The 14,127-nt window shown below is 36.5% G+C and overlaps 1 protein-coding gene across 4 annotated transcripts in view; it reads left to right on the top strand.

Annotated features, from left to right (window-relative positions):
• LOC149263049 (phosphoribosylglycinamide formyltransferase, chloroplastic-like) overlaps positions 1-14,127 on the top strand; it is a 246,336-nt gene that overhangs the window by 94,122 nt on the left and 138,087 nt on the right. For all 4 annotated transcript variants that reach the window (XR_016259224.1, XM_089425687.1, XM_089425684.1 and 1 more), the window contains exon 4: positions 4,631-4,807. Coding sequence is in view for 3 of the 4 variants with exons in the window: in XM_089425687.1 (XP_089281813.1) it covers positions 4,631-4,807 (177 nt within the window). In the remaining variant the exon portion in view is untranslated. The remainder of the gene's footprint in view (positions 1-4,630; positions 4,808-14,127) is intronic.

The following is a 14,127-nucleotide window of genomic DNA, read 5'->3' as shown; positions in this document are numbered from 1 at the left end:
AGTGGCTACAACGTCCAACATGTAAGGCTCCATGAAATAATAAAATATCCTCCATATGTGTACCTTCCAAGAAAGGAGTAAAATAATCAATGGGTGCACCACTCCAATATAAATTCTCCACAACTAGGAAAAAGAATGTCTCCATGTGTGCCCTCTAAGGAAATGCTCTAAATATAGAAGTAAGACCAAGGAAGTAAATGCAACAACCACTCATGTGGCCTTCCAAGTGCAACACATCCCTCAAGAAAACTCCTCCAAGGTGTGCCTGCCAAGATGTATGTGCAAGAAAATGATAAAATACTCTCCCTAGTAGAGTGCTCCTCAATAACCTCCTCCAAAAATAACAATGTGGTCCATAATCAACACGAGAAATTGTGCAAGAACTCCACGAGTGAATCCCAAGGCGGGGCGCTCCAACTAATTCCATAAATAAATGTGCATTGTGCCCACAAAGTGGAGTGCTCCATAAGAAAAAGAAGTGGTCAACCTCCCAACATAGCAAGTATCTTGATGGGATCCTCCAGGCTCCACCAATGTGCAACGACCTCTATAATTGCTCCGACAAACTTCCTCAAGGTGGACAATGGTGGACAAATAAGGGGTTGACCATGTAAACCCTTTCAAATGGCACCTCCCATAAAACATGCACTTGTGTGTAATAAATGATCCATACTAGAAAGAGAGGTGGAGAAAATTAATGATTTGACCATATGTCAAAAATAACAACTATGGTAGGTTGCCCTCATAATACAACCTCCAATACATAACAACCGTCTAGAAATGTGCACGCAAGGTGTCAACAATAATAAAGTGATCATCCTCAACTAACTTCTCATGGGTGCAACCCACCAAACTCCAAGATCGAGGGGATGGCGCCTCCACTAAAGCCAAATGGCAATAAAATAATGTGATCTGCCTCAACATGTGTTCCAATAAGCGGGTGCACTCCATCAAAGTGTTGTACCATGTAAATAAAAATTACATCTCCTTGCAAAGCTCAACTGGGCCACCATGATAACTACAAATATAAGATTTACTGAGGCTTAGAGTTAGGGCATGCCACCATCAATGGAATAAAACCTCAAATACATTATCCAACCTTAGGAAAAGTTGAAATCATCAAGTACCCCCCTCCCTTCTAACTAAACTTAAGGAAAAACTACATCAACAAGGGTACTAACATCATTAAACAAATTTCTCCTTGGTGATGTCTAATATCACAATGTTATATCACCTAGGAAAATCACACCAAAGGAACATGCATTACCCCATCATATGATATATCAACATCGTAAGAGAAAGGGACATAAGAAAGTGCTAAACCCATCCAGTCAAAGTGTGCCTGCCATTACACATCTGACCTAAGGATTGTTCATGTGCTAAGTTAGTTTATTTGGTATTTGCTTCATTGCCCCTTGTTAAGCTAAACCTTTTTTCCAAGTATTTGAGGAATAGAGATAGCTTTTTCTTTCCCTTAATCATCTAGAAAAATTGAGAACATTTATTTCAAACCCTAGGGCAGTTTACTTTATTTGTTGTAGTTTTTTGTATCTTGTTATCACTCCAAGGAAACACTAGAATTGTTTGAATCCTAGACTCCATATGCCCTAGATTGAGAAGGCACTAGTCCATCTCTCTTGTGGTAATGTCCTAAATTATAGAGTCTTTTTCTTTTTGTTTTATGGTAACTTAGGATTTTAACAAAATATAATATTTTCAGCATTTAATGGACCTTTTGATCCATGTCCTAGGGTTATACATTATTGAAAAGTGTGTTGGATAAGTAAAATTGTTGTTTAGATGCATTTTCAGCCATTTCGTAGGGCTAATGCTAAGGATTTATTTGTTGTTATAAACTTATATGCCTTATCAACTAAGTCACAAGACATGACCCTTAGTGGTCCTGTGTCTTGTATCCCACATGTCGTACACAACACGACCCTTAAAACGTGTCTGACATGTTTTTCAATGTGTCCTAAAACCAGGACACATGTTTGGGCCATGTCGGACACGTGCCCTAATGTGTCTCTATTTTAGGATGTGTGTCCCACTAAAATCCCAAAGTAAAAAGTGCCACGTCTTGATTGTGTTTCATTTTTTCTGTCAATTTCATCCCTATTTGTGAGAGGAATATTGCTGAATGTGCAACTATCATCGATTCGTAGGTGGACAAAGGGATTTGTGGGCGGATTTTCACACAGTAAAATAGATCTGGACGCTACATACTTAATCATGGCACATGGGTTCACATTGGTGTCTGGCAGTGTGACCACTTGTAGCACTACAACCTACAAGGAGATTGCTCAAATAAGTAAAATAATAATTTAATAAATTATAACAACAACCTTCAAGTGATTGGCAACTCCAAACTTTTGGCTGCTCGACACCCCTATTCTCAGATATCATTTTCGGGATTCAACTGCGTTAAGTAAGTCATTCATCTATGACCATTTCCATGAGACGTAGTCGTAACTGACTAATTTCTCATGATTTTTGAATAGTCCACTTAGCGCTCATTGCATCGGGTGATGCTCACAGGGGTGAAAACCCCCAATACTTAATTACCCCTATTCTCGATAACTGGTAGCAACTATAGTGATGGATGGGCTCCACCTAAGCGTATGTTGCCTGTAACATGAACATCAACCATAAATTTGCCCCCATTAAAATTTTGATAGCTCCAAGTATGAGTTTAAGTTACCAGAACTATCAGGATTCGTTTTTATGACATGGAGGAGGACTTGGTCTATTGATAGAGTTGTGACTAGTGAGTCATGACCTGTGCCACTGATGAGCTATGATATTCCTACCTATTTTGTATCCACTCTATTTTGTATTTTCCAGTGGCATTCACTTGGTATCTATGTAATACATTTTGATTTTGATGATTTAATGAAAAATTTGCAATTTATGGTTTTAATATCTAAGTTCTACTTCTAAATTTCTAGTTTTATTTTATCAATCATGATAATTCTAAATTTCTAGTTTCTTATGTGCTTGAAAAATTGTTAATAACATGAACAATGAACATTGAACTGTAAACAACATTGATGTAGTAAATTAATAAACTAACTAGTTCTAAAATTATAAAATTTTAAATAGTAAATACTAAATTGGTAACTCACTAAATAGATATCATCATGATTCATATCTGTAGATGTTCTAATTTCTAAAAAATATGGATCCGACACTATATATATATAGTGTCCCCCGTGTCCTGTTTTTAGAGTTGCCGTGCCTCATGTCGAATACTTGTATTTATGTGTCCTCCATGCCCCCTGTCCTCGTGTCATGTGACTTAGCTTATCAACCATCAAAATTTGATGCAACTTGGTCCTTTGTTTACTCTTTAATTTAGCCTTCATTTTACATTGCTTACTCATAATTTACATGGCTAAATTTGCTGTTTCCTTGATTTGGTGTGTTCGGGAACCCTATATAGTTCTCTTTAGTTCAACCATAGCCTTTAGATTGAGCCATTTCTATCCTTGAATCCAAATTTGGAATTTACTCTTTTGTCCACCTCAAACCATAATTTGTTATTCCTTTATCCAGTGGATTTTCATTGCAGGATCCTTAGTGGGCACTTAGCTTAAGATCTCTGGGTTATTTGATCCCTAAGCCCTACAAGGGAAGCTTCTCTTATGTTGGATTGTCTTCATCACTAAAGAGAAGGGAGTGGTTGCAGAGGTGACAATGGTGACACTTGTGTTGCACATTGTCTAGGTCATGTATTGAGGCTTTACACTAGGTGCTAGATTTTGCTGTAACGAGGACCATGCAGAACATCTCCTAGTGTCAAACCAACATCATGGCATCAACACACCTAGCCATTAGGATGCTTCATGAAGAAGACATCACATGAAATAACAAGCATCCATGTGTCAAGAGAGTGATCCAAAGGCATGAAAATAGCATCCTCAGCCATGAGAATGCCATCAGCCATGACCATCCACATAAGAAGAGTGTCGTCTCCAACCCAAATATTTTGGATATGGAGAAGAGAAGAGGCTCCGTGAAGGTGTATCTCCCCCAAATGCATCAATAAATCTAAGTTAGCAGCAGAAAACTCTAGCAATATGATTGAAAATCACAATATGGAACCTCATACAATATGAGGTATGAAAAAACACAATGGTCATGAGATCAAATCTCATTGAGTTGCGTATTGTATATCTTGTGGGTGACTGGCATATGTTGTTAATTAAATAATACTTGTTACACACAATTATATTTTATCTCAATTGGTTAAATCATTTGATTGTTAAGAGAGAGGTTGGAGTGTCAAAGCATGTGGAGTCAAAAGGAATTTTTGTCTCTTTGGACCAAGAAAGGTTACAAAGAGGGTGAAGGCTTTTTTATTTGCATATATTTAAAACTGATGCTCTATGACAATTGGTAAAGCATTTTGGGTGCTATAGACAAGACCCAAGTTGAAATTCCTTTGGGTCTTTTTTTTCAAAAGAAAAGCGACCTATTTTTAAAATTTAAAAAGTGGGGAGCATTACATTTTCACATTTTATTTTTAAGGTATCAATGAAAATTGCTCATATGGTTTACTTAATTTTCTGCAAAGTAATATATTCTCAAAACTCTTTTCAAAATGCTGACTTGCTTAACTTCTCTGTAGGAAGTTTGAGATCAACTTTCTTCTACTAGCTGGTTACCTGAAACTGTTACCTATTGAACTTATTCAAGCATTTCCAAGATCAATTTTGAACATTCATCCATCTCTTCTTCCTGCTTTTGGAGGCAAAGGTTATTATGGGATGAACGTGCATAAAGCTGTTATTGCATCTGGAGCCAGGTTATAGATTTTTTGATAGCTTTTAGCATTTTTTTTTTTTCCTGTTTCCAAATTTCTTTGTGATTTTGTAAAGGGACTGCCTTATGATATAATGTTTGAGACGTTAATCTTATGTCTAGATGCCTTTCTAATATTTGTGTCTTTTTTTTTCCTGCAAGTATAGGCAATAAAACGTTTGTTCTTTTGCAAGAATAATCCAAGATTTGCGGGGTGACAAGACAGAACAAAACACATTAAGTTGGTGTATCATAAAGTGTGATTTAGCAATGATTGTGTATAGCACAGAGGATTAAGAAATATAATATTATAGACCATGACAGATATTCTGATCACATAATCGAAGAAAAAGTATAATTCAATGCTGTAGTATTCATCAAATGTCTTGGTTTTATGAAGAGTGCAATTTAGCAATGATTGAAGATGGCACACCATATAATGAAACAAAGTATTATTGTATACCATAAGAGATATTCTGATCACATAATTCAAAGAAAGAGTAGAATTTAAAGCTGTACTATTCACTAAATGTCTTTACTTTTATGAAGAGTGCATTTTAGCAATGGTTACAACTTACAATGGCATAGCGGATTATGAAACAAAGTATTATTATATAACATTAGAGCAACTTTAATCAAGTATTTGCAAGAAAATATTATATTTGAAACCTTCAGTTTCACCAATAATATCTAAATATGGTCTACCGTCTACCTCTTTTTTCAAAATAACAATTATATTTTGTATTAGAAAGGGCTGTTCTGAACCATACAATGGTGTAATAAAAATGAAATGAAAGGGCTACAAACTATTGTCAAAATAGCACAGGTTTTCATACAAAATTTTCTAGTTGATTCTACCTGAAACCAACAAGGGAACTCTGGCAGGTATACTGCCTTACAAACTAGTATCTGAGAAAACATTACTACTAACAAAAGAGGAAAACTTGAAACTTCTGCCCATTCAGGCCCGCCGCCCACCTGAAAATTCATGTTTGGCTCCACAGAGGCACCTCAACTTCAGCATGATCCATTTGGTTAGCAGCTTCAGATAAATCTTCCATTGCTTGTGAAGAACACACAGCGTGCCCCTCTTCATAAAAGGACTTTGACCATCCATTTGCTGAAGGGTTCCCTCTTGACATCAATGTCATGGGGCAGCAAGAGCAAACCACTTTAGGAGGAATTTGGAAATGGGACACAATTTCGTGGATGAAGGTAGAGAGATCCCCAGTTTGGAGTCCAGTTCCAGATAGTGTCAGCATGAGATAACCATGAATGCAGGGAATTCCTTGTCCCTTCCCCTCATTTCAACCTGCTGCACCATTGTTTCTATTTCACAACTGTCTCAAACTTTGTGGTTTGCCCTTTGCTTCCAGTCACTTTGTTCTTGCCAGCGGCTCCACCTCATTTTGGCATTTGCCACACTACCTTGTGTTGATTTTTCTAGGTATCCTCTACACTGATAATTACTTATGATTTACTTAGGTCTACCTTTTCTTGCTTTTCATTATTCATCATCTCGCATTCATTATCCATCATAAAACAATTACACAGAATATCAACAGTAAAACTAAAATGCCAGTAGGATCATGTAGAGACAGCCACACAAGAACACAACAATTTACCCTGGGAAAACCCACATGGGGTAAAAACCCAGCAATCCTTTCCTTAGAGAATCAATTCAACAAGAGACATCAAAGTCATAGACAAACTGACCAGCATAAGATGGCAATCCACCAAGAGCCAAGTCAACCCTCCACCAAATTCCAAGTCAAAACGTCCTCAATCTGTCCACAAGTGCTTACAGTCAAGGTCTGCTACAGGTCTGTACTAGGGCCGAATTTTGGCCTCCTCTGCACAGATTCCAGAAAGCTCGGATTGATCACAGCCACAGAAAACTTCGGATCCACCTCAGAAAAGCATCACAGAAACTCAGACTGATCTTGGCCTCCTGTATTCACTTGAGCGAGGGCAGAAAGATGACTTGTTCTTCTTCTTTTCAGCCTCCTTATCTTCTTGTCTTCCTTCGTTGATTGCAGAGATATACTTGTGATTTCATACGATACAAATTACCTTGAGGGAGTACGAGTTACTCCAATCTATAGTCTTCTTAAGGACTGAATGGGTGTCTCCTTTGGCAGGCTGACATGATCATAGGAGGGCCGACTTGGTCAACTTGTGGAGCCAAAAATATAATTCAAAAATTCAAAATTTCTTTTGCAAAGGTCATGAAGAACACGTCTTTCGGAAATTTTCTTTTGACAAATACATGAGTAATAAAATTTTCTTTTGAGCATGAAGAACATGCTTTGCATAAATATCAATGATAAAAATATCTTATGAAGACTACCAGAGCTACAAAATTCAACACCTTGCACCTCAACCACCTTCTCCTCACACCTTTGCAATCCATGCTGAACCTCTTTGAGGTTGCATAGAACACGACAATAATTCATACAATGGCAATTCCTTGCAGCTTTTGAGTGTGAAGTGTTAATTTTAGATAACAATGGTATGTTCTATGCTTGCAACAATTATTTCAATATCTTTTATTAGCCCAATGTCAATTTCACTTTAATTTCCAATAGCAATCACATAAACCATTAATTCACATTGACAGTAACTATAGATAGAACATAAACAATAAATGCAGAAGACAAGTCAAGACAAGAGAACACCAATATTTGGCTAAAGCCAGGGAAAAACCCCAAAATGGAGAAAACCCTTAATCCAATAGAGTACAATGATGAGAGTCAAAGTCAATGTAACTTGACTTTTGTAAATTACCCAAACCAATGAAAATCTGATCAGCTTGATGAAGGACTGCAATTATGAAAAGTCAACAGTAGTCAACTTTCCCTAACCAGTCAATAGTCAACGGTCAAAACAACACTCAAACCTGCCTTCTTGAGCTTGGCCAGCCTTAGTCAAACTCGACCTTCCTTGGTGGTCAAACAACAGTAAAAAGAGTCAACAAATCAGCGGTCAAACCCAGTGAAATGATGAAGTCAACCTGTGGTCAAAACAGTCCTGCAACTCTGGTCAACTCTGGTTAAACAACTCCTTTTGCCTCGGTTTCTGTGCTAGATAATGTGGCCTGCTTGGACAGACCTATCCCTGGTCAAAACACAGTCAAACAGTCCCTTAAGGTCCAAAATCAATTGTTACGAATATAATTTATATAAAAATAATAAAAATGTAAACAATAATAAACATAAATAATGATTAATTAACTAGTAGTTAATAATGAAGAGGCATGTCTCTAAGGACATGATTGTACGTGAAAAGGTACCTGCCTATGGTATATAAGTAGGCCCTCACTCTCATTTGTATCATCATTCTCATTCATACATTTTAATATATATTCTTGTATCTTCAATGAAGATCTTCATATTCCAAGTCTTCTAGAGTATTTAACTTTTGAGTATACAAACCTTGTTCGTTACATTGGTATTAGATCATTCCTCTGAGTATACAAACTTTGTTCGTTACATTGGTATCAGAGCGTTCATTTGAGTATACGAACTTTGTTCGTTGCATTGGTATCAACGCTGTTCACTCCTCTGGCCGCTCAACCGCTCACAGGTTCAGTCTGATTTGACCTTTGGCCATCAACCTTTTGTCAACCTTGTTGTCATGCAATTGAAGCGTGTCGCTACACAGAGCTTGGAATTTTTCCATTTCGCCGTCAAGCCTTTGGCCATTAAAAAAAGAAAAGAAGAAAGATTAAAAAAAGAAAAATAAATTATATACCAAAAAAAAGAAGAAATATATATATATATATATATATATATATAATATATATATATAAAAGAATTAAAAAAGGGTCATAAAAAAGAAAAAAGAAAAAAGAAAAAAAAAAAAAGAAACAGAGTAAAAAAAGGAGTATATAAAAAAAAGTAACAAAAAAAAAAGTTGTACTTAAAAAATACAATAAAAGTTATATTTAAAACTAAAAAAAAGAAGAAAAATGACGACTTACCTGGCTGTGGCCCCCACTACTGGTAGTTGCAGTCGCCACCGCTCCTCTACTATCTCGCTGACCGCACAGTGTAGCGAAGGCCCTCCATATACTTTTTTCACCACTGCCACAAATTTGCCACTGTTGATGCTAATCCATGGTCCTTCGCCGACGCCAATCCTCGATCCCCTGTCGCGTCATCTTTCCCCAATAGTGTTCATCCTTCCTTGTCGCCTGACGTCTTCCAACCGCAAACCTGCTGCTGCAAATTCTTTCCCATCACATTGTACCCAATACACATTGCTAGCAATTGATCACAATTGTATCAATCGCCTAGTCTAAGTGTACAACTGTCGTACCATTTCTGCATTTGTATAAAGTCTCAACCATCAAGTAGTCGTCGGGAAAAATAGAGAAGGGCGTTGACCACAGGTCATAAAGACGTGCCTTTTGAAATCTCGTAAAGCATTGTGCCATATGAAGTTGTGTAATATAAATATTCGAAAGAGAACACTATTAATTAAATCTTCGACAAGGTTATTGTATAAATCTAGGAAAGCGCTTAAATAAAAGTGAAGCCTAAGTATTCTACTTCTTGGCGTATTAAAAGAATTTAGAGTTCTAAGTACTAAGGCACTTTTAAGATCGAGTAAAAAAATGTCAAGCATAATTTTATGAAATTATAAAATAAATATATAAAGAAAAAGAAAGAAGGAGGTTATAAAGGTGGTATTAAAGTTCAATTAGGAAAACAAAAAAAAGTATTGTTATTTTATATATATATATATATATATTTAAAAAAAAAGAGAAGTTGTAAAGGTTAAGTGAATATATATATATATATATATATATAAAGGGAGTGCTCGAGTTAAGTTATAAAAAAAAAATATAAGTCGTCTATTGTTGACATCGTAGTATTGTTAAACTAAAATTATTAATAAGGCAAAATAGAGTCAATTATTAAAGAGAAAAAAGTAATGGAGTCTAACTTGGAAATAAAGGAAGGAAGATTTTTAGGAACCTCATGCAGCGTTGCTCTGGTGCTATTTAAAATTAAAGGGACTCTTGTAGGAAAAGATGTTATTATTTCTATTTCTCCCACCGAAGGAAAAAATTATATAAGCTCTAAACTTGTTAACCAATTGGTGATTCTCGAGTCAAATGTAATTGAAAAATTAGACTGTTGGGATAGAAAACAATATGACATAACCAATTTATAATTAAACATTGGGGATTATACTTTTATATCACAATTATCTGTTCAATCCTTGTGGGAGGATCAAGGTGATATTATTCTTGGATCACCTTGGATGGAATCACTAGGATCTTTTATCCTAAACTTTTCCCTACATGAAGAAAAAAAATAACATTACAAGACATTACATTGAATTCAGATTCAGTAACACCAGAAGACATACAAGATATTTCAAAAGTGTTTTTTCAAGAAGGTAAAAAGGTATTACAAAATATGTAAAGAGAAGTTGATAAAATCACTGTTGATAGAAATGAAGAAGTTTCTCGGCTTAAAGACCATAATGAAAAATTACTGACGCAAATTAAGAAGTTTAAGGACAAGAAGTTGTTGGAAAACAAGGTACAACAACTTATTGAGAAGGAAGCATCAAAATCTTCAAATGAAGAAATTCAAGTTGAAGAGAAAGGAATGAATACCGATCCAGTGAATATCACAACTCAAGAAGAAGACAAGCTAGTTGAAGAAAAAACACACTCAACTGTTGCAATTCAAACGATGGAAATTCCAACTGAGGATTCTGTAAGCAACTCAACAACCTCAATACCTGAAGTAAATCAAAGAATTGCCACACTTGATAAGGGAAAGTCAAACCAAAATAATTACTTATCGACTTCTGAATCGCAAGAGCAGACAAATCAATCAATGCACGTATCTGTATCACTCAAAACATAAACAACAAACTTATGCTTCAAAAAATAATGATTTCGACACAATCTCGTCTGACGTTAACAATTTATCTTAGCTATCAAGTAATTGCAAAGTTCCACAAAAGATTGATATAGGATGGTCAGATCCCTTCTTAGTTAGGCAATTTTATTTATCACTCCAAGGAACTTATCATCATGTATGAACGTAGATAAAAAATCGAAGAATTCTGAAAAGATGCAAATAGTTTACAAGATAAAGAAACAGATGACACGCCTTGTCAGTGATAAGATTTGAGGACAAAGCTTTTCGAAGAGGAAGGCAATGTTATGAATATAATTTATATAAAAATAATAAAAATGTAAACAATAATAAACATAAATAATGATTAATTAACTAGTAATTAATAATGAAGAGGCATGTCTCTAAGGACATGATTGTACGTGAAAAAGTACCCGCCTAGAGTATGTAAGCAGGCACTCACTCTCATTTGTATCATCATTCTCATTCATACATTTTAATATATGTTCTTGTATCCTCAATGGAGATCTTCATATTCCAAGTTTTTTGGAGTATTTAACTTCTAAGTATAAGAACCTTGTTCGTTACATTGGTATCAAAGCATTGCTCTGAGGATATGAACTTTGTTCGTTAAATTGGTATTAGAGCATTCCTCTGAGTATACGAACTTTGTTCGTTACATCAACACTGGTCAAACTCTCCTTATGAATAGAAATTCAATGCAGGTCAAATCAACTCCAAAACTGGCACGTGTGGAAGAATAGGCTGCCTCAGACTTGTACGACCCAATCAATGAAGGAGAGAGAATAATATGCTGTGTTGTTGATGTGCCAAATGAGGATGAGAGTCTCCTATATTTATATGCAATGATAGGCGTTCACTGTTGTTTTTCCACGATCTTGGTGTCTGAGATATAATATTAAATCTCTGACGCTACCAAACCAAGAATCACAACGAAGCTACTTTGCACAGTGGAATATAAACAACAATAAATCTACTAGTGCACAAAATATAGACAACTTTTTACAATTTTCAACCCAACTTCTTTATATTAATCAAACTGAATAATACAACAGTCTAGGGCTCTTGTACTAGGGATAATGGCCCAGCCCCTCATGCATTAGTACAAGAATACAAAATTGGGGCTTGGTGTCAGTCCATCGACAACCAATCTACCCTCAACAAGATACTCTGACCATCTGGCTGTAGCGCGCTCTCACAGCGACTCTCGGTCGCACCGTGTACTTGCCTCGTCCTTTGGCTCCCGATCTGCAGCACCTACCTCTATCAATGCTCCAAGGCCATTTGGCCACTGAATCTTGGCTCAACAATCTTCTCTCTCATTGTTCTGTTGAAATTTGGTATCGGAGGATAGGTGGTTCCCTAAGGCTTTGATCTTTGGCCTAGGGAAAAGTGTCCAAAAGAATTTAATTTTTTTCCTAAAGTGACTATAATTTTTTATAAAGTCAAATCTAATTTAAAGTGACTTTCAGTGATAAAGTTACTAAAGTCTAATTTTAAAGTGATTTTAGTAAAGTCAATGTAAAATTAGAAAGGAAAAGTGACTTTGGAAATAAATGACTAAGTGGGTCTTTATTAAAGTGGGGTGAATTAAAAAATAAAAAGTGAGATTTAAATGAGCATTTAATCTTAGCCCTAGATCTCAATCTATTTCAGCCATTGGATTTAGGGATCACCCAAAAGTCACTTAGGGTTGGATTAAGGGAGGAAAAGAAGGAAAAGGTCATTCATTCTTTCATAAGCAGATTGGGAGAAGGAGAGCAAGAGAGCAAGGGAGATTTCTGAATAGGGAGGAGGAGACAACAGTTTGGCACACATTCCAAGGCAACAATTTGGCAAATCTGTACAACTGAGTTAGCACACAGTGAAAGACAGATTTTGGCATGATTTTCTAGAAACCCGTACTACAGAAATCAAGGAGAAGTTTGCACAGAAATCGAGGAGCAGTTTGCTGGCACATTTTCCAAGGAAATCCGTACAGCGTATTGCTGTTTTTTTGCACGCAAATCAAGGTCGGTACAGTGTATTTATTGCAGGCTGTACAACAACATTTAAGGCTCAAAGTGGGCATGAAAATCGAGGAGGTAGTACAACATTTATTGCTGTCCTATTTTGCTGTTTTCTAGTGTTTTCCAGCTCGCTGTGAGGCACGAAAACGAGATAAGTTGTGAAGTTTGCTTGCTGATTTTTTGCTGAATATTTCTCACTGTAAAAAGCATTTTTTAGAAATAAGAAGGAGCTCTCGAACTGGTTTTCTCCAAGAGTTGTAGGGGGTTTTTCCAGGGTCACCTTGACAAAAAATTACTGTGTTTAAATGTGTTGAATGGCTGTTTATATGTGCTGATTTTTATATTTCTGCATTTTTCAGCATTCTGTAAAATTTCTAGAATTTGTGTTTTCAGCAAAATTTATTTTTCAATTGTTAAATGTATGGATATGGGAAAGGGCATTTAACTATTTTGGAGAAATAAGGTGAAACTGAAAACCGGGGTGGGAAATGAGAAATTTTTACATGGTATCAGAGCTTGAGTGCTGAAGTGCAGTTTGGGACAGCAAGGAGGAAAATTACAGCCTGCTGATTTTTCACTCAGAAAATTCCAGCAAGCTGATTTTTCACAAACAACAGTTTTTATCTTTACTACAACAGTGCTATTTTTTAGTTTTAGGACAACAGGATGTCATTGGGATTGAGGGTGGAGGATAGGTTGGATGGGCATAGCAACTACAACGTTTGGAAGGAGAGAATGCAGAGTATCTTTGAGGAGGCAGAAGTCTGGGACATCATGGTGCATACCACACAAAACCCTGTTGTTGTGCCTACTGATGCCACTCAATTGGCTGAGTATAATAAAAAGAACAAGGGTAAGAGACTGATTTTAGACGGAGTCAAAGACCATTGCATTCCTCATGTGAGAGGAAAGAGAAATGCCCATGAGATGTGGACAGCATTGTCCAATCTTTACCAGAGTACCAATGAGAACCGGAAAATCGTCCTGAAGGAGAAGCTGAAAACTATTAAGATGGGCAATGATAGTGCAGTTGGATATCTCACTAAGATTACTAATGTGAGAGATGAGTTGGCAGCAATTGGAGAGGACATTCCACCCACTGAGTTGGTGTGGATTGCAGTGAATGGCCTCCCTCGTTCATGGATGAACTTTGTTGATGGGGTTTGTGCACGTGAGACCCTTCCCACATGGGAGAGGTTTTGGGATGATTGCATTTAGATAGAGATCATGAAAGGTTAGCTTGGGGCAGCCAAGCCAGTTGAGTAGGATGAGGATGTAGCACTGTTGGCAGGAGGTAAGAAAGGAAAAGGGAAGAAGCAGACTTCCACAAGCAATGGTGGGGGCAAAGGCAAAGGTAAAGGTAAATAGGGTAACACATAGAAGGACTATTCCAAGGTGAAGTGTTGGAATTG

This window comes from Pinus tabuliformis, chromosome 6, assembly GCF_031772625.1.
Source record: "Pinus tabuliformis cultivar Carrire ecotype Pingquan chromosome 6, CPIR1, whole genome shotgun sequence".
Lineage (NCBI taxonomy): Eukaryota > Viridiplantae > Streptophyta > Pinopsida > Pinales > Pinaceae > Pinus > Pinus tabuliformis.
Note: the sequence above shows the minus strand (reverse complement) of the source record. Positions and strands in the feature narration are given on the sequence as shown.